This window comes from Salvelinus fontinalis, chromosome 23 (genome assembly GCF_029448725.1).
Source record: "Salvelinus fontinalis isolate EN_2023a chromosome 23, ASM2944872v1, whole genome shotgun sequence".
Taxonomy (NCBI): Eukaryota; Metazoa; Chordata; class Actinopteri; order Salmoniformes; family Salmonidae; genus Salvelinus; species Salvelinus fontinalis.
The window spans coordinates 40,483,880-40,505,380 of record NC_074687.1 but is presented as its reverse complement, the minus strand read 5'-3'; the positions used below and the strand labels follow the sequence as shown (position 1 = coordinate 40,505,380).

Below are 21,501 nucleotides of genomic sequence, written 5' to 3'. Positions count from 1 at the left end.
TGACAAAGCGAAAACAGTTTTTTGGGAATGTATTAAAAAAAGTATACCTTATTTATGGAAGTATTCAGACCCTTGGCTATGAGATTTTGAATTTCAGGTGCATCCTGTTTCCATTGATTATCCTTGACATGTGTCTACAACTTGATTGGAGTCCACCTGTTGTACATTCAATTGATTGGACATGATTTGGAAAGGTGCACATCTATCTATATAAGGTCCCACAATTAACAGTGCATGTCAGAGCAAAAACCAAGCCATGAGGTTGAAGGAATTGTCCGTAGAGCTCCGAGACAGGATGGTGTCGAGGCACAGATCTGGGGAAGTGTACCAAAATATGTCTCCAGCATTTAAGGTCCCCAAGAACACAGTAGCCTCCATCATTCTTAAATGGGAAGAAGTTTGGAACCACCTAGACTTCCTAGAGCTGGCCGCCCGGCCAAACTGAGCAATCGGGGGAGTAGGGCCTTGGTCAGGGAGATGACCAAGAACCCAATGGTCACTTTGACAGAGTTCCATAGTTCCTCTGTGGAAATGGGAGAACCTTCCAGAAGGACAACCATCTCTGCCGCACTCTACCAGTCATGCATTTATGGTAAAGTTGCCAGACGGAAGCCACTCCTCAGTAAAAGGCACATGACAGCCCACTTGGAGTTTGCCAAAAAGGCACCTAAAGTAATTAGACCATTGGAAACAAGATTCTCTGGTCTGATGAGACCAAGATAGAACAATTTTGCCAGAATTCTTTTATTTAACCAGGCAAGTCAGGAACAAATTCTTATTTACAATGACGGCCTACCGAAAGGCAAAACGCCTCCTGCGGGGACGGGGCACACATCATGACAAGAGACAACACTACATAAAGAGAGACCTAAGACGACAACACATAACACAGCATGGCAGCAACACCACATGACAACAACATGGTAGCAGCACAAAACATAGTACAAACATTATTGGGCACAGACAACAGCACAAAGGCAAGAAGGTAGAGGCAACAATACATCACGCGAAGCAGCCACAACTGTCAGTAAGAGTGTCCATGATTGGGTCTTTGAATGAAGAGTTTGTGGTTTTTGCAGCTCTTTCCAGTTGCTAGCTGCAGCAAACTTAAAAAAGGAGCGACCTAGGGATGTGCTTTGTGGACCTTTAACCGAATGTGACTGGCAGAACGGGTGTTGTATGTGAAGGATGAGGGCTGCAGTAGAGATCTCAGATAGGGGGGAGTGAGGCCTAAGAGGGTTTTATAAATAAGCATCAACCAGTGGGTCTTGCGATGGGTGTACGGAGATGACCGGTTTACAGAGGAGTATAGAGTGCAGTGATGTATCTTATAAAGAGCATTGGTAGCAAATCTGATGGCTGAATGGTAAAGAACATCCTGCCGCTCAAGAGCACCCTTACCTGCCGATCTATAAATTACTTCTCCGTAATCTAGCATGGGTAGGGTGGTCATCTGAATCCCGGTTAGTTTGGCAGCTGACGTGAAAGAGGAGCCATTACAATAGGGGAAACCAATTCTAGATGTAACCTTTAGCCTGCAGCTTTTATATGTGCTGAGAGAAGGACAGTCTAGCCATACTCCCAAGTACATGTATGAGGTGACTAACTTAAGCTCTACACCCTCAGAGGTAGTAATCACACCTGTGGGGAGAAGGGCATTCTTCTTACCAAACCACATGACTTTTGTTTTGGAGGTGTTCAGAACAAGATTAAGGGCAGAGAAATCTTGTTTGACACTAACAAAGCTTTGTTGTCGAGCATTTAACTTAAAATCTGAGGGGCCAGCTGAGTATAAAACTGGTTCATCTGCATATAAATGGATGAGAGAGCTTCCTACTGCCTGTTGATGTAAATTAAGACTGTGTGGGGTCTACGCTCGAGAAGTGTGTCACATCTGAAGGAAACCTGGCTCCATTCCTACGGTGAAGCATGGCGTTGGCAGCATCATACTGTGGGGATGTTTTTCAGCGGCAGCGACTGGGAGACTAGTCAGGATCGAGGGAAAGCTGAACAGAGCAATGTACAGAGAGATCCTTGATGAAAACCTGCTCCAGAGTGCTCAGGACATCAGACTGGGGGCGACGGTTCACCTTCCAACAGGACAACGACCCTAAGCACACAGGCGAGACAGCGCAGGAGTGACTTCGGGACAAGTCTCTGAATGTTCTTGAGTGGCCCAGCCAGAGCCCGGACTTGAACCCGATCGAACATCTCTGGAGAGACCTGAAAATAGCTGTGCAGCGACGCTGCCCATCCAACCTGACAGAGCTTGAGAAACTCCCCAAATACAGGTGTGCCAAACTTGTAGTGTCATATCCAAGAAGACTTGAGGCTATAATCGCTGCCAAAAGTGCTTCAACAAAGTACTGAGTAAAGGGTCTGAATACTTATGTAAATATGATATTTCAGTTTGACATTTTTAATACATTTGCAAACATTTCTAAAAATGTGTTTTTGCTTTGTCGTGTGTGTGTGGATTGATAAAGATTTTAATCCAATAAGGAACGTAACAATGTCGAAAGGGGTCTGAATATTTTCTGAATGCATTGTATATTGGGAATAGGGTGCCATTTGGGACGCCCGCTACCCACTATGGTTCGCTGACAACACCACCTCACACACAGGAAATATTAGCCGGTGATAATACGCCATCAGTCCAACTACAAATACCATCTGATGCACACTCCTCGATCGCTATCGGCTCACATGCAACCTTCTGATAGGGCTGTAACTCTGAACTGTGTGTGGCTGCTGGCCTGCTAACTGTGGTCAACAGTGGTTACACAACAGCTGGCAGGAGAGCTCTTGTCCATTTCACACAGAGCTTCTTCCCTCAGGTCAACTCGACTGAAACCGCTAATCACACTGTGTTTGCGTCCCAAATGGCACCCTATTCCCTTCATAGTATTTTACTTTTGACCAGAGCGTTGTGCACTATAAAGGGAAAAGGGTGCAATTTGGGACACAGCCTGTGACTCGGGGGGGGGGGGGGGGGGGGGGTTAGACAATCGGGAGCTGGGCTTAAGCTCTTTGTTTATTAAATAAGGAAACCAAGAACCCCTTCCATCTATCCTTCCCTATGTCCAGGTCCAGTGCCATTACTCTTCGGGGACGTTGGATGCGTTTACTGTGATAAGAGGATAAGTGCTTTCTCCCTTCGGTGATCGTGAGTGGAAGATTTGACTTCAGTCCACCATGGTTGTTTCACTCATGTGGTGGAAATGGCAGAACGGGTCTGGGTTATTCATTAGCACACACCATTTTCAAATTGAAAAACGAAAATTTGTTTCTTTATTTGACAAGTTCATATAAATCTTTTCCATGTTTTCAGTCCGTTTTCTTCCATTTGGTGCCTAGTGAATACAACCCTGGTCTCGTGTGTTGATGTGTTTCGATGCTGCTCTCTCGGCCTTGCCAGTCCTTGGGCAGAGTGCCCCTGGTGAACAGTTGTAATGTGCCCAGGCATGCCTAACGGCACCACTGAGACTGGCAGAATGGGCCTCTCAGTCATGGCACCACATGATTTCCCAACTCATCGCCTCTTAGAAAACACAGCCATGGAATGTTCCTACTTTGCTTTGTTAGAGTCCATTACACATGAAGAATCTGTCTGCTCAATTGCTTTCTCTGGCTGCCCAGGGCACACTTGTTATGACCCTGCTTATGTCTGGCTCAGCCTCACACACGAACATAGACAGACAGACAGACACAGACAGACGCAGAGAGACAGACAGACAGACACGGCCTTTCCTCAGCAACTGGTATGTGTTGTAGTAAAACACTTCTCAGGGGGGTGACCTTGCTGTGTGTGCTCAATTTCATTGCTTCTTAAGCATTGAAAAGCAGGCTGACAAATTGCCCTCTTGAGATCACAAAGCAATGCTTCCTCCATTCTTTATTCTGGTAAAATGCTCCAAGTGATCTCTGTAAGGACATTTCTTACTAGAAGCTGGAGAAGTTAAAGAAATATAATAAGTTGGCAATTGACTAAAAGGCTGGATTTGTCTTTCTACGTCTGCTGCTGGTGGAAAAACAAGCGAAAGGTTAAAATTGCACTGCTGGCAGACGCGGTTCTGCCTCTGGAGGTGAACAAAGGCCTCTAATTAGAATCGATTGGTGATTTTCTCCACTAGCTAGCCAGCTCCGGGTCTTATCTCGTCTTTCCTCCCTGCTGCTGTTGCTGCTGTGACACAGGAGAAATCTGGAAGCAAAAGCGTTCCCGCCTCAATTATAGTCAGAAAAAATGGAAGCCCATCTCTTCGCAATTTTCCTATGAGACCGGAGAGAATGAAATGAAATGAAATTGTATTTGTCACATACTTCGTCGACAACAGGTGTAGACTAACAGTGAAATGCTTATTTGCGGGCCCTTCTCAACAATGCATATTTAAAATAAGATGATAGAGAAGAAGGGGATGGAGAGTGCTGAATGCTGTTCATGGACTACAGCTCAGCATTCAACACCATAGTACCCTCCAAGCTCATCATCAAGCTGGAGGCCCTGGGTCTCAACCCATCCCTGTGCAATTGGGTCCTGGACTTTCTGACAGGCTGCCCCCAGGTGTTAAAGGTAGGGAGCAACATCTCCACTTCACTGACCCTCAACACTGGGGCCCCACAAGGGTGTGTGCGCTCAGCCCCCTCCTGTACTCCCTGTTCACCCACGACTGCGTGGGCATGCACGCCTCCAACTCAATCATCAAGTTTGCAGATGACACAACAGTAGTAGGCTTGATTACAAACAACAACGAGACAGCCTACAGGGAGGAGCACTCTGAGTGTGGTGTCAGGAAAACAACCTCACTCAATGTCAACAAATCAAAGAAGATGATCGTGGACTTAAGGAAACAGCAGAGGGAGCACTCCCTTATCCACATCGAAGGTTCAGCAGTTGAGAAGGTGTAAAGTTTTAAGTTCCTCGGCGTATACACATCACAGACAAACTGAAATAGTCCACTCACATAGACAGCGTAGTGAAGAATGCGCAACAGCGCCTCTTCAACCTCAGGAGGCTGAAGAAATTTGGCTTGTCACCCAAAACCCTGACAAACTTTTACAGATGCACAATCGAGAGCATCCTCTCGGGCTGTATCACAGCTTGGTATGGCAACTGCACCGCCCTCAACCGCAAGGCTCTCCAGAGGGTGGTGCGGTCTGCACAGTGCATCAGCGGGGGCAAACTACCTGCCCTCCATGACCCCTACAGCACCCGATGTCACAGGAAGGCCAAAAAGATCATCAAGGACAACAACCACCTGAGCCACTGCCTGTTCAGACCGCTATCATCCAGAAGGCGAGGTCAGTACAGGTGTATCAAAGCTGGGACTGAGAAGCTGTTTCTCAATCTCTAGCTCAAGGCCATCAGACTGCTAAACAGCAATCACTAACTCAGAGAGGCTGCTCCCCACACTGAGACTCGATCACCGGACAACGTAGAGCTAGCGGGATTTTCCATGCACCGGCAGAACAGAGACGCTACCTCTGGTAAGACGAGGTGTGGGGTTCTTTTTGTCAATAACAGCTGGTGCGCGATGTCTACTATGAAAGAAGTCTCGAGGTATTGCTCGCCTGAGGTAGAGTACCTTATGATAAGCTGCAGACCACATTATCTACCAAGAGTTCTCAGCTGTATTTTTCGTAGCCGTTTATTTACCACCACAAAACAAAGCTGGCACTAAGACTGCTCTCAACGAGTTGTATAAGGCCATAAACAAAGAAGAAAATGCTCATCCAGAAGCGTCGTTCCTAGTGGCCGTGGACTTTAATGCGGTTAAACTTAAATCAGTTTTACCAAATTTCTACCAGCATGTCACATGTGCAACCAGGGACCACCTTTACTCCACACACAGAGATGCATACAAAGCTCTCCCCCGCCCTCCATTTGTCAAATCTGACCATAATTCTATCCTTCTGATTCCTGCTTACAAGCAAAAACTAAAGCAGGAAGTACCAGTGACTCGCTCAATATGGAAGTGGTCAGATGACGCGGATGCTACACTACAGGACTGTTTTGCTAGGACAGACTGGAATATGTTCTGGGATTCATCCAATGGTATTGAGGAATACACCACCTCAGTCATCGGCTTCATCAGTAAGTGCATCAATGACGTCGTCCCCACAGTGACTGTACGTACATATCCCAACCAGATGCCATGGATTACAGGAAATATCCGCAACGAGCTAAAGGCTAGAGCTGCCGCTTTCAAGTAGCGGAAGACTAATGCGGATCTTATAAGAAATCCCGCTATGCCCTCAGACGAACCATCAAACAAGCAAAGCGTCAATACAGGATTTAGATTGAATCCTGCTACACCGGCTCTGATGCTCGTCGGATGTGGCAGGGCTTGCTTTTTTATGCTCGCTTCGAGGCAAGCAACACTGAAGCATGCACGGATTACCAGGACGTGTACTCCAAGTATGCGCGGACCAACTGTCAAGTGTCTTCACTGACGTTTTCAACCTCTCCCTGACCGAGTCTGTAATACCTGGTCAAGCAGACCACTATAGTCCCTGTGCCCAAGGAAGCGAAGGTAACCTACCTAAATTATTACCGCCCCGTGGCAGTCACGTCGGTAGCCATGACGTGCTTTGAAAGGCTGGTCATGGCTCACATCAACAGCATTCTCCCGGACACCCAAGACGCACTACAATTCGCATAATGCCCCAACAGATCCACAGATGTCTCAATCTCAATCGCACTCCACACTGCCCTTTCTCACCTGGACAAAAGGAACACCTATGTGAGAATGCTGTTCATTGACTACAACTCAGCGTTCAACACCATAGTGCCCACGTAGCTCATCACTAAGCTAAGGACTCTGGGACTAAACACCTCCCTCTTTAACTGGATCCTGGACTTTCTGACGGGCCGCCCCAGGTGGTAAGAGCAGGCAACAACACGTCTGCCACGCTGATCCTTAACACTGGGGCCCCTCGGTTGTGTACTTAGTCCCCTCCTGTGTTCCCTGTTCACCCACGACTGCGTGACCAAACACGACTCCAACACCATCATTAAGTTTGCTGACGACACAACACTGGTAGTAGGCCTGATTTAACGATGAGACGGCCCGTAGGGAGGTGGTCAGAGAACTGTGGTGTGGCAGTGTGGTGCCAGGACAACAACCTCTCCTTCAATGTGAGCAAGACAAAGGAGATGATCGTGGGCTACAGGAAAAGGCAGGCCGAACAGGCACCCATTAACATCGACGGGGTTGTAGTGGAGCAGGTTGAGAGCTTCAAGTTCCTTGGTGTCCACATCACCAACAAACTAACATGGTCTAAGCACACAAAGACAGTCGTGAAGAGGGCACGACAAAACCTTTTCCCCCTCAGGAGATTGGAAAGATTTGGCATGGGTCCTCAGATCCTCAAAAGGTTCTGTAGCTGTAACATCGAGAGAATCCTGACTGGTTGCATCACCGCCTGGTATGGCAACTGCTCGGCATCTGACCGTAAGGCACTACAGAGGGTAGTGCGAACGGCCCAGTACATCACTGGGGCCAAGCTTCCTGCCATCCAGGACTTATACATTAGGCGGTGTCAGAGGAAAGCCCATAAAATTGTCAGACTCCAGTCACCCAAGTCATAGACTGTTTTCTCTGCTATCGCACGGCAAGCGGTACCGCAGCGCCAAGTCTAGGCCCAAAAGTCTCCTCAACAGCTTCTACTCCCAAGCCATAAGACTGCTGAACAATTCATAAAAATAGTCACCGGACAATTTACATTTAATAAATGGATCACTAGTCACTTTAAACAATGCCACTTCAAATAATGACACTTTTTAATAATGTTTACATATCTTACATTACTCATATCACGTGTATATACTGTATTTTTTACCATCTAGTGCACCTTGCCTATGCCGCTCGGCCATCACTCATCCATATATTTATATGTACATATTCTTATTCACCCCTTCAGATTTGTGTGTTTTAGGTAGTTGTTAGATTAGGTAGTTGTTGGGAATTGTTAGATATTATTGCACTGTTGGAACGAGAAGCACAAGCATTTCGCTACACGCGCATTAACATCTAACAATGTGTATGTGCCCAATAAGATTTGATTTGAGAGAGCAGAGCAGTTTGTCATCTGTGTCATCAGTAGTCAGCAGGAAGGCATCGGTAGCAGCAGCATGATAGAGATCAATGACCAGGGACCGGCGCGACAGGGACCAATGAGAGGCTTCTCACAGCATGGGGTGAGGAAGGTATTACAGGACCAGGCCTTGGCCGTCCTCACAATTCAGTTTGTCCTCGGAATCCCGAAGGAGGAGCAGAAAGCGGAGTAGAGGCAATAGGCGGACACAGCGCCGGGGTGGATTACCCATGAGCTCTAGCAGCTCTTTGAGGTACTCATCTCTCAGCAGCACAAGGCTCTGACTCTCCCACCAACTAGCACTGAGGTAGGCTGAACTAACGCTGCAGGTCGGCAGACTCCATCTCTTTGTCCACCTCCAGTAGCAGACAGGATCTAACGTTTCTAGATAACTCTCCTCATAGAGATTGTGCCTGGATCCACGACTTGTAAAAGACCTAGCTATCGATCTCCCAGAGGAAATTTATATTCGTGAGGCCCAGATGATTGGCAGTGGGGGGTATGATTGCCCTTCTTCGGCGGTGTTTTGTATCTTTGTTTGGTTCTGAAAGACACACAGATTGCCTTTTTTGTTGCTTTCATTCAGCTGCAGAAGGCATCATCCACAGCAGCAGCAAATCAGAAGAGCAGCAGCTTTTGTGTTGTAGCCAAACTACACACGTGACAGGTTTACAATATGGGGAAATTAATTAGGAGTTTCTAAGCTAATGCCTGGCTGTATGAATATTAATACCCGGCTAATGAAGGTCGTCGAAGCAGACGTGCGAACACGGGACTCGTAGTGAAACCACAGGGTAGTGTCTTGTCGAGCTCGTCTCTGTTGTCTTCCTGTCATCAGCTAGCTTTTTGTGACACAGCTTTTTACTTGTTGTACTTTCACAGCCCTTTCGCCTTCTCAAACCCTCTGTGGCTCTGGAACGGTCAGAAAGTAGTAATACCCACTAACTGTTCTTTATGGAGGACGGTTAGCCTTCCCTACGTAGGACACTACTTTTGACCTGGTCACAGTTAGTGCACTATGTAGGGAATATGGTGCCGTTTAGGACACAGGCTGAGTTTAGAGTCTGGTCCAAGTGTTGGCGGAATCCACCGAGCCAGCTTGCAGCTAATGTGGCCTCTTCATGGGTAATCTATGTGAGATGCTTGAGCACCGAGGATCGTATGTACAGTTTTAGTGGAGACCTTGAATGCCATCCCACTGGGAAAACACTGGTTGAACCAACGTGGACCTAGACGTTGAATTTATGTCTGTGCCCAGTGGGATGCTTTACATAGACTGGCATCAGAGAGCTTTGTTGGCACAACGTCAGAAGAGGGATCTGTTCTCTACACATGAAAATGCTACGTGTGGAACATAAAGCGATGAAGTACATTTCATTAAATTCTTCATATTGTTGAGATTTATAGATTAAGGTATGGCCTTTTTTAAGGTATGTTTTTAAAGGGGACTTTAAATCGGTTCTCATGTTCGGTGCTTTGCTTTTCTCGTTCTCTTTGTGTTTATGCTTATTTCTTGCAAATGTCTGTGACAGCAAACCTGTACCTTGTTCCTCCCACTTCTCAGTGTTTTTCCCAAGGTGACTTTGTGTAGCAGTGATTTCCAGTGAGTAATTACGCTGCATGGTTCCTCCAGGTCTGTCTCTCTTCAGGACCAGTCTCCCTAGCCTGCTGCTTTTCCTCCTCTCCTCCAGCACTTCTTTCACCTCTGCTGTTTCTCTCGATCTTTCTCCTCTCTCTCTCCTCTTTCTCATCTCTCTCTCCCTCCCTCCCACATTCAGCTATGTCGTAGGCCTCATCAGAACACGTCAGCAGCCACGCTGCTGCTAGAGAGCAGGGCTGTCAAGCCCCATTGCCACTTAATGAACAAATATGTTTCCAGAGGATTTCTCTCAACCCCCGGTAAAGGAAAAATCCATCTGCCTTAGTAACTTAAAATGAACCTGCAGCCCATTTGGATGACGAACGTCTGTGCCCTCTTTTCACAGTGCCTGGATCAGATCAGAGCCCAGTTTGCACACCAAATGGGACCCTATTCCCTGTGTAGTGTACTACTTTTGACCAGAGCCCTATGGGCGCTGGTCAAAAGTAGTGCACACTATAAAGGGACTAGGGTGCCATTTGGGACACACTCTTCTTTCTGAGTGCTGCCGGGCCTGTGCACCATCACATAGAGACTTGGCTGCACAGAGAAGTGAGAAATGAAAAGTCAGATAAGTTCTCTAGTTTTAATTAATAGAGGGATTTGGACGTCCTCTGCTGCCGGGGCTGAAGCACAGATTGCTGTGATATAACTCACTGTTGTGTCGGGGGGGGGGTAAGAGTGCAGTACTGCACTGCTCTCTCCTTCACTAAAGTCAGGTAGGAGGTATGTTGAAAAAAGGGACTGCCCTTGTTCTTACACTGAAAGGTTTACTATTCATTTACTAAGTCTACTAGTAGTCTTCTAAAGTTTACTATAGCTTCACTTCCAGGTGTACCTAATGCCTGCAGTATTGCTACAATATGCCAATGGTCGTCCTTTTGAATTGCATCGTCTTGATTGTTGTAGAAGATGCCTATAAACAACACCCCGCTGTGCTGTAGCAGATTTTGTGTTTGTTTATTTCTGTCAACATGTTAACGATGCGCATTGTTGCTGCTGTTCCCGGAGCAGTTGCTCTCCGCATGATCGTCAGTTTGGCTTTAGAAACTCCAACAAAGCCCATTATGAAGATGTTTGATTGCCCCGATAGAAGAATAGAACTACAATTTGGGTTGAAAAGTGTGAAGTACAGTAGGATTAGCACTGCTGCTACTACGTGGCATGTCAGACCTGGCGAAAGAACTCGCGGAAAATCAGTAACACTCTATGCTTTCCGTCACACTACCTAGAATGCTACAAAAGCATTAGATATGCATTAAAGTGCAGCGTAAAATGTGTTGGAATCCTTTGCTGCTCGGGGACGGTAAAATTGCAGTCACTTGAGGAGAAGATGGGGGAATATGCTGACACATGCCATATGTTGTCATTTCCTCTCTCTGTTCTACAGTAGAGCAGACAATGAGGACAAGTCTAGGAGAGGGACATGCCACCTCTGGCTTTGCCTCGCATTGGGCCTCCCCAATGCGATCCAATTCCAACTTTATTGTCCCAGTTGGGTAATTCATTGTGCAGCCAGGAATACAGAAGACACGTGCGTATTCACACTTCACAAAGACCCACAAAACCGTGCAGAGCCAGTCGCCTAGCTCCCAGCACCAACCACATGTTTCTCTCCACCAGACACCGTTGTGAAACCCTACGTCCTCCCTTCTCACCGTCTCTCCTACTGTCTCAATTAAGTGTAAAAAAAAAGATATGTCAGGAGAGTGGAATTAACAGGTTAACAAAGCCTCGCAACAGAGTGGAGAGGCGTGAGGAAGTTGCTTGGTGCTGTTGGATCAGACGTAGTGTGGATCTGGCCTGTAGAACACTGGAGCCAGACTATCCCCTTATGGGTTCATATTTGCATGTGCTCACTGAGATATTTATATCTCGGCATACGTGCGTGTGATTAGTATGTCGGAGCTGATGTTTGAGGGCCGACCGAGAGCGCTCCAATGCCCGTCAACTCTGACTTCTGCTGGCCCAAGGCGGGCAAAGCCAGCGTCACCCAAACCAGCCCTCTGGGCCTGATTGAGCCATTACGTTCAATCAGGCCCGGAGAAGAGGAGAGCCCGTTGGAGTGGAAATGATCAGCAGCTTCTAATCAGAGCCCTAGAAATCTATATACAGGAGGACTCTGCTACTAAAAATACACCGTCACAGTTAAGCCTGCGTTGTGTTGTTGTGACCACAGTCTTCGACCCTATAGGCCAGGCACAGTCTTCCTTTCTGGTATGAAGTTACAATGCTACAGTCTTTGTAATGCTTTTTGTGGTTTTGAAAGTAACTGATACCACTTGACTCTTTTACTTCCTACTTGTTCCATTTCATTTTCAGCAGAGTAAATTACATTTTCGTGTTAAAAGCAGGGTACTATAAAGTGTAAAGGGACCTCAATGGGACTGGATAAATAAATGCTAAATTAATACAAAAATGGTCTGCATCCTGAAATAACACCCTATCATGTCAAGTGTAGACCTGTAGGTGGTGGCGAGCGAGCGAGGGGCTGATGCTGGGCCGGGCTGAGGCTGCAGGACCGACTGAGCAGAGGGCAGGCTTGGCGCTTTGAGCTCCCGTTTTGTCACTGTCCATTAAGCTTCTGCAATGGGCGTACGACATGGGGGCGTGGCGGAGTGTCGTCTGTTTGTACTGGGCCGTCAGGTTCGTGGACTGACACTCATTGTCATGCCAAACAATGAATGGAGCTGAGCGGAGCCTGAGCAAAGCGGCATGTTGTTATGGGACGGCCGGTCTCCATTGTCTCCAACCCTCTCTCCACTAAGCCTGGCACAGACCGACGACGGGGGGGGGGGGGGGCAGCGGGCCCGCCGCCTCTGCTTCTGCCCCTCGCCGCAGGGGATAAATAAGCACAGGCCTTGTTTAATGGTCATTACCGCAGCCGTTGTCCTGACGCGTCGCATCATTAAGCTGAATAGATGTGTCCCATTCTGCGGCTGACTGAGCCACGCTCGGCAAACACATTGAATTTATACATGGAGACCATAGCTAGAGCCATTCTATTTAAGGCCAGTAGAATACGCTTCTTTTAGGCCGTGGAGTCTTTGGCCTTGTTTCAATAGATGGGTTCCCATCGCGACACGTAGCGGCCTGTTATGAGATGCTAAGTATGAATGTATTTGATCCATATTTGTCACGGGCTTCAAACTGTTCATAACAACCGATCCTGTGGAAATTAGTGTTGGAATGTACAATAGAGACCCTAAAAACATCACATATTAAAAGATGAGGAGAGTGATGTTGAGTAGGACGTTGCAGTAATAGTTATGGCCGCCGAGTAGATGCAGTGAGGGACTGATGGGCTGGCGACTGCACATGGGGAAAAAGATTGTACTTTTTGGAGAAATGTCCTCTGGTCTGATGAAACAAAAATGGAACTGTTTCGCCATAATGACTATCGTTATGTTTGGAGGAAAAGGGGGGAGGTTTGCAAGCTGAGTAACAACATCCCAACTGTGAAGCACGGGGGTGGCAGCATCATGTTGTGGGGGTGCTTTGCTGCAGGAGGGACTGGTGCACTTCACCAAATAGATGACGTCATCTATGACTATAGGAAAATTATGTGGATATATTGAAGCAACATCTCAAGACCTCAGTCAGGAAGTTGAAGCTTGGTCGCAAATGGGTCTTCCAAATGGACAGTGACCCCAAGCATACTTCCAAAGTTGTGGCAAAATGGCTTAAGGACAACAAAGTCAAGGTATTGGAGTGGTCATCACAAAGCCCTGAACTCAATCCCATAGAAGATTTGTGGGCAGAACTGAAAAAGCGTGTGCGAGCAAGGAGGCCTACAAATCTGACTCCGTTAAACCAGCTCTGTCAGGAGGAATGGGCCAAAATTAACCCAACTGCTTGTGGAAGGCTACCTGAAGCGTTCGACCCAAGTTAAACAATTTGAAGGCAATGCTACCAAATACTAATTGAGTGTATGCAAACTTCTGACCCACTGGGAATGTGATGAAAGAAATAAAAGCTGAAATAAATAATTATCTACTATTATTCTGACATTTTCACATTCTTAAAATAGTGGTAATCCTAACTGACCTACAACAGAGAATTTTTACAAGGATTAAATGTCAGGAATTGTGAAACTGAGTTAAAATTAATTTGGCTAAGGTGTATGTAATCATCCGACTTCAACTGTATTCAACCTCCTGAATCAATACATGTTAGAATCTCCTTAGGCAGCGATGACAGCTGAGAGTCTTTCTGGGTAAATCTCTAAGAGCTTTACCTGGATTTTACAATATTTGCACATGATTATTTAAATATTTTTTTACCATCTACCAATAGGTGCCCTTCTTTGTGAAGCATTGGAAAACCTCCCTGTTCTTTGTGGTTGAATCTGTGTTTGAAATTCACTGCTCGGCCTCCGTTGAACACTATTGGACGTAGAGTGAGTCCATGCAACTTTATTATGTGACTTGTTAAGCCCATTTTTACACTAACTTATTTAAACTTGCCATAACAAAGGGGTTGAATACTTACTGACTCAAGACAATTCAGATGTTCATTTTTTATTAATTTGGAAACATTTCTAAACATAATTCAACTTTGACTGTGTGTGTGCCAGTGACACTATCAATTTAGTCGATTTTAAATTCAAGGTTGTAACACAGCAAAAAGTCAAAGGGTGTGAATACTTTCCGAAGGCACTGTAGTACTCGGCTCAGGCAGGAAATAACTGGAGAGGCAGAGGGTCGTTTGCTCTGCCTCCATACAGGAAGCACTGGATCATACATGCAGGCAGCCGCAGTGGAGGCAGGGATGGGGCACAGAGCGTGGGTAGGACAGGCTTGGAGCTGGTCCGATAGTCGTGGTTATCAAGCTCTTAGCGCCTTATGGCAGCAGCAGATGCTCCTTTCGGCCATGTTTCAGCATAAACACAATCTGGATTCTATTCAGACCTGCTGCATTGCTCAGTAGAAAACGCAACACGAATTTACCTTGGATGTGCTTACATCTTTTACATTTGAGTCATTTAGTGTAGTGGTTCCCAAACTGTTAAGGAACTCAGTCTGGCTTTCACTGTTGAAAGTTGTAATAGTAGAATGCATAAAGTGCAATTTCAAAATTGGGTAGTGCATCACCAGTTCCTCTTGTCAGTCAGGTTTTTTAGCCCATAGAGTTTGTAATGTTCGAGTCATTCAAATATCACGTGAATATAATTAAACGTGGCGAAATGTATAGAATTGCAGGAAATAAGCTTCAAACCTACAACATGTTCTCTCCGCCAACAAGACGGGGGTGAACAGTTTGTGTCATGATAGGTGTTTGTGCCCATAGAAATAGATGGGGGGTGTTCCCCAATACTGGAAGATGGGCCTGAGTGAAAAAGTTGCTCTTATGCTCTTATCCAGAGTGACTGACAGGAGCAATTAGGGTTAAGTGCCTTGCTCAAGGGCACATTGGAGTCTGCTCTGGGATTCAAACCAGTGACCTTTAGGTTTCTGACCCAACGCTTTTAACCGCTAGGGCACCCTATATCTAGCTCTGAGATTTGCACGTTTCTTCCCCTAGGACTTTCAAGGCAACCACGGTCAAACAAGACAATTTGCAATAGGAGCTTAGAAGGAAGGCCTACAAAATGAACTGGAAACACAGCCAACTATGTTCATGACAAACTGTCTCTGTGTGTTTACACAAACATTTGTACATCTTCAAGAAAAGTTAACATTTTAAAATGTTTAATAGTCCACGATACAATCGTGTCGTGTCATTTTGTTTTCCGTGCTGAGCTAAGGAGAGAGGGAGGGAGAAGTAGAGCTGAAGCAAGTCTGTTCTCTTCCTGGAAGGGACATCCACCCTGTATGCGTCCCACATGGCATACTATTCCCTGTGCAGTGCACTGCCCTGGTCGTAAGAGGTGCACTACGTAGGGAATAGAATGCCATTTGGGACGCGTTGTGTTTGTCAGGCTCTGGCCCAGTGGTTCCACACAGTCCTGCCTACTGGCTGTGAAATGGTTTCTTTGAATCGTTTCTCTGTTTTGTCTACAAGAAGCACCCCTGCGATGTTCTTTCTTATACACAACACGCGGTATGAACTCTGCAGTATGAACTATTGGATCCTGGTGGGCTATTTTCCTCTCATGTCAACAGATTACCAGAACTCCCCTAGCCTCCAGTGAGCTGGAAAGCTGTATTTGTTAGTTTTTTTGGGGGGGGAACATAAAGTCCCACGCTCTCTCTTTCTACTTCTCTAGTCTTAACAGTTCCTCCAGCACCAGTGATCGGACAGCGTAGCCAGTCAAACTGCACACCTGCTTTTAAGAGACCATTATGAAAGTGGAATGTGCGGAGAAAAGCATATACCAGTGATCTCTGCGCTCAGAGATTTAATATCATGTGTAATGTGGTGCAGTGCTGAGAGCATGAGGATAAGCACAATGTGTTGGCGTCTCACACACACACACAGAGTACACTAGCGCTGTTAGATTACCTTGTGCAGTGTTTGAGCTTTATTTAGAAAGATGAGCAGATACAACATCACCCCTGGACATATTTTGCTAGATGTCACTAAAAAGATGTCATTGTCTCAAAGACCTTGAGATTTTATGAACTTCCTCAGAGACTATCTATAATAACTAGTTTCGGAGTAAGCTTGACTTGATAACTAGATTTAGTCTGTTTTTATTTGTCATCGTAGACCTGATTCTTGACCAGAACATACGTTTTCCTCTCGTATATTCTATACATCTAAAGCGGCTGCCATGAAGGATTGATAATTTCCTTTAAAGTATATCAGTGTGTTTTCCTGTCAGGAAATATACACATTGCGCTCTCTGTTTCTGTCCCTGTTTAAGATGTGTGCGCGTGCTAGAGCTAGAGCCAGAGCCACACTGTGGATTTTCCTACTTCCTGAGGAAACTGCAGTGTTGTTTGTCTCTCTCTCTGTGGTGGAGCAGGGTTGAGCAGTGTTCCCATCTCTGTAACCCTCTCTGCAGCAGGCACAGGCTGCACATGACCATTACAGAGCCAGAGGAGAGCAGCGAGGAGGGGACAAGTCAAGGCAGGGGAGGGAGGAAGGGAGGGAGGGGGGGAGCATTGGCTAGCACTCTTCTGAGCCGAATGAGTCTCCAGTCAGGAGACGTTCTCGGAGCACCTACAGAAGTGGTGGAGAGGAGGCGTGAAAAGTGGGCGCCCTGAAGCCACAGAGACCTTGTCCAATTTCCTCTTGAGTGCTGTGGCTGTGACTACCTCTTGAGGAGTGGAGTGCTGTGACTGTGGCTGGGTGATGCTTTATGGAATGGACAACAGCTGGGCTGAAGAAAGAGTGAGCTAAGCTAGCTAGATTACCGCCTCCTCAGCCACACGCAATTAAGGTGAGTGGGAAATGGCTGTGTGGGATGTATGTAGGTCTAGTTTGTGTGTGTGTACATGTAGGTCTAAAAGTGTAATGCGGGTTTATACATGTGTATGTATACATGAATGTGTTTTTGTAGTCTCTCTTCATATGGCGTGCTGCAGTGCTTGAAGCCCGGCTGAGAGACAGGGAGAGAGAGCCCAGGCAGAGTCCTAGACACGCAGCCTCGCTGGGGTTAGATAATTACAAGAGTCAGATGCTGATTCCTGCATTGCTCCCTGAGGAGCAGCTAGTAGAAGCAAGGCGGAATAACACTCTTTTTGCCCAGGCTAAAGTGGTGCTTCTATCTCTGTGTGTGGGCTGTACATTTATCATGCGTGTGTGTGTGGCTTAGATTGTTTGTTTGTTTTCCAAGGCATATCATTTCCCCACGTTATTGGCGTGTGATTGTGCTTGTTTTTGTACATCTATTGTGTAGTCTGGTTCTTTGCGTGTACAGGCACTGTCTCTGTTCTTCATTCCTTCTTGTCATCGTCTTCATCAACATCATCAGTGGAGAAGCCTGTCTTTTTTTATTTTACCAGGAAGTACCAGTTTTACAAGGGAGACCTTGTATAAGGCATGGCATCTCTGACCTTGTGTTAATGTGTCTTGTCCTTTTGTCTTTCTGCAGGAGCTCCAGTTTGAGAGGCTGACCAGGGAGCTGGAGGTAGAGAGACAGATTGTGGCCAATCAGCTGGAAAGATGCAGACTCGGGGCCGAGTCGCCAGGCGCTGCTAGCGACAGGTGATGAGAACACGCACACACGCAGTGTAGTGTAATATGCTCGTCATAGCTTGGCACATGGCTTCTTCCTCAGTCACAGCAGTTGGCGTACTCCATAGTATAGCCTCTTGACAAGAGAATACAGCGGCAGTGTAATGAAATCTGATTGGACAGTGTATACGGAACAGAGACGGAGGCGTCATCTTCGACGCTCTCATCAGTTTGACTCGCCATTACATTGCTGAGAAGTCAAAACAGTAGGTTGTCTATGGTAGCAGATACTGGAGAAGATGGCAGGAAGTTTGCTGGTCTAGGCGTAAGGCTACTTCATGCCCTACGCAATTATGCAATGCAAGAACACAATTAGCTACGCAAAATTGCCGTCCTGCATACTTGTGTCGAGTTACAAATTGCACCACTGCACACGTTTGTGTATTTTTACTAGGCAAGTACGCCAAGCATTTTGCGTAGCTTATTGCGTTGCATACTTGCATAGGGGAGGGATTTTCAAACTTTTCTTGCCCAGTAACCCCCGACCAGGCAAACCCACGGCCCAGGGACTCCCATCATACTATATGTTAGCAAAAAATAAATAATAGATTTGGTAGACAGTTTCATTCTTTTGATCACTCCACAGTTCATTGGAAGAGGTTAATAGCTAATGTACTATTTATCTTGGCGGCGTAGAGAAAATGTTGCAGTTTTGAAGCAAATGTTGTGCAATTCTACATAGTTAGGCATGCACATTTGTGGCCTGCTGGAGGTCATTTTGCAGGGCTCTGGCAGTGCTCCTCCTTGCACAAAGGCGGAGGTAGCGGTCCTGCTGCTGGGTTTTTATTTTTTATTTATTTAACCTTTATTTAACCAGGTAGGCAAATTGAGAACACGTTCTCATTTACAATTGCGACCTGGCCAAGATAAAGCAAAGCAGTTCGACACATACAACAACACATAGTTACACATGGAGTAAAAACAAACATATAGTCAATAATACAGTGAAAAAGATAAAAAAATAAGTCTATATACAATGTGAGCAAGTGAGGTGAGATAAGGGAGGTGAAGGCAAACAGATATATGTATAAATAAATAAAAATATAAAAAGGCCATGGAGGCGAAGTGAGTACAACACAGCAAGTAAAATAAAAACTAAAAAAACACTGGAATGGTTGGTTTGCATTGGAAGAAAGTGCAAAGTAGAGACAGAAATAATGGGGTGCAAAGGAGCAAAATAAATTAATAAATAAATACAGTAGGTAAAGAGGTAGTTGTTTGGGCTAAATTGTAGATGGGTTATGTACAGGTGCAGTAATCTATGAGCTGCTCTGACAGCTGGTGCTTAAAGCTAGTGAGGGAGATAGGTGTTTCCAGTTTCAGAGATTTTTGTAGTTCGTTCCAGTCATTGGCAGCAGAGAACTGGAAGGAGAGGCGTCCAAAGGAAGAATTGGTTTTGGGGGTGACTAGAGAGATATACCTGCTGGAGCGCGTGCTACGGGTAGGTGCTGCTATGGTGACCAGCGAGCTGAGATAAGGGGGGACTTTACCTAGCAGGGTCTTGTAGATGACCTGGAACCAATGGGTTTGGCGACGAGTATGAAGCGAGGGCCAGCCAACGAGAGTGTACAGGTCGCAGTGGTGGGTAGTATATGGGGCTTTGGTGACAAAACGGATGTTACTGTGATAGACTGCATCCAATTTATTGAGTAGGGTTTTGGAGGCTATTTTGTAAATGACATCACCGAAGTCGAGGATTGGTAGGATGGTCAGTTTTACAAGGGTATGTTTGGCAGCATGAGTAAAGGATGCTTTGTTGCGGAATAGGAAGCCAATTCTAGATTTGACTTTGGATTGGAGATGTTTGATGTGGGTCTGGAAGGAGAGTTTACAGTCTAACCAGACACCTAGGTATTTGTAGTTGTCCACATATTCTAAGTCAGAGCCGTCCAAAGTAGTGATGTTGGACAGGCGGGCAGGAGCAGGCAGCGATCGGTTGAAGAGCATGCATTTGGTTTTACTTGTATTTAAGAGCAGTTGGAGGCCACGGAAGGAGAGTTGTATGGCATTGAAGCTCGCCTGGAGGGTTGTTAACACAGTGTCAAAAGAAGGGCCAGAAGTATACAGAATAGTGTCGTCTGCGTAGAGGTGGATCAGAGAATCACCAGCAGCAAGAGCGACATCATTGATGTAAACAGAGAAGAGAGTCGGTCCAAGAATTGAACCCTGTGGCACCCCCATAGAGACTGCCAGAGGCCCGGACAACAGACCCTCCGATTTGACACACTGAACTCTATCAGAGAAGTACTTGGTGAACCAGGCGAGGCAATCATTAGAGAAACCAAGGCTGTCGAGTCTGCCAATGAGGATGTGGTGATTGACAGAGTCAAAAGCCTTGGCCAGGTCAATGAATACGGCTGCACAGTATTGTTTCCTATCGATGGCGGTTACGATATCGTTTATGACCTTGAGCGTGGCTGAGGTGCACCCATGACCAGCTCTGAAACCAGATTGCATAGCGGAGAAGGTGTGGTGTGATTCGAAATGGTCGGTAATCTGTTTGTTGACTTGGCTTTCGAAGACCTTAGAAAGGCAGGGTAGGATAGATATAGGTCTGTAGCAGTTAGGGTCAAGGGTGTCCCCCCCTTTGAAGAGGGGGATAACCGCAGCTGATATTCCAATCTTTGGGGATCTCAGACGACACGAAAGAGAGGTTGAAGAGGCTAGTAATAGGGGTGGCAACAATTTCAGCAGATAGTTTTAGAAAGAAAGGGTCCAGATTATCTAGCCCGGCTGATTTGTAAGGGTCCAGATTTTGCAGCTCATTAAGAACATCAGCTGACTGTATTTGGGAGAAAGAGAAATGGGGAAGGCTTGGGCGAGTAGCAGAGGGGAGGGCAGTGCTGTTGTCCCGGGTAGGGGTAGCCAGGTGGAAAGCATGGCCAGCCGTAGAAAAATGCTTATTGAAATTCTCAATTATAGTGGATTTGTCGGTGGTGACAGTGTTTCCTATCTTCAGGGCGGTTGGAAGCTGGGAGGAGGTGTTCTTATTCTCCATGGACTTTACGGTGTCCCAGAACTTTTTTGAATTTGTGTTGCAGGAAGCAAATTTCTGCTTGAAAAAGCTAGCCTTGGCTGTTCTAACTGCCTGTGTATATTGGTTTCTGGCTTCCCTGAAAAGTTGCATATCACGGGGGCTGTTCGATGCTAATGCAGAACGCCATAGGATGTTTTTCTGTTGGTTAAGGGCAGTCAGGTCAGGAGAGAACCAAGGGCTATATCTGTTCCTGGTTCTACATTTCTTGAATGGGGCATGCTTATTCAAGATGGTGAGGAAGGCATTTTTAAAAAATGACCAGGCATCCTCTACTGACGGGATGAGATCAATATCCTTCCAGGATACCCCGGCCAGGTCAATTAGGAAGGCCTGCTCGCTGAAGTGTTTCAGGGAGCGTTTGACAGTGATGAGTGGAGGTCGTTTGACCGCTGACCCATTACGGATGCAGGCAATGAGGCAGTGATCGCTGAGATCTTGGTTAAAAACAGCAGAGGTGTATTTGGAGGGCAAGTTTGTTAGGATGATATCTATGAGGGTACCCGTGTTTACGGAATTGGGGTGGTACCTGGTAGGTTCATTAATAATTTGTGTGAGATTGAGGGCATCAAGCTTAGATTGTAGGGTGGCTGGGGTGTTGAGCATGTTC

At 46.2% G+C, this 21,501-nt stretch overlaps 1 protein-coding gene across 10 annotated transcripts in view; it reads left to right on the top strand.

Moving 5' to 3' along the window:
- LOC129821325 (plakophilin-4-like) overlaps positions 1-21,501 on the top strand; it is a 129,492-nt gene that overhangs the window by 39,266 nt on the left and 68,725 nt on the right. For all 10 annotated transcript variants that reach the window (XM_055878891.1, XM_055878883.1, XM_055878892.1 and 7 more), the window contains one exon: positions 17,715-17,827. In XM_055878891.1, coding sequence (XP_055734866.1) covers positions 17,715-17,827 — 113 coding nt within the window. The remainder of the gene's footprint in view (positions 1-17,714; positions 17,828-21,501) is intronic.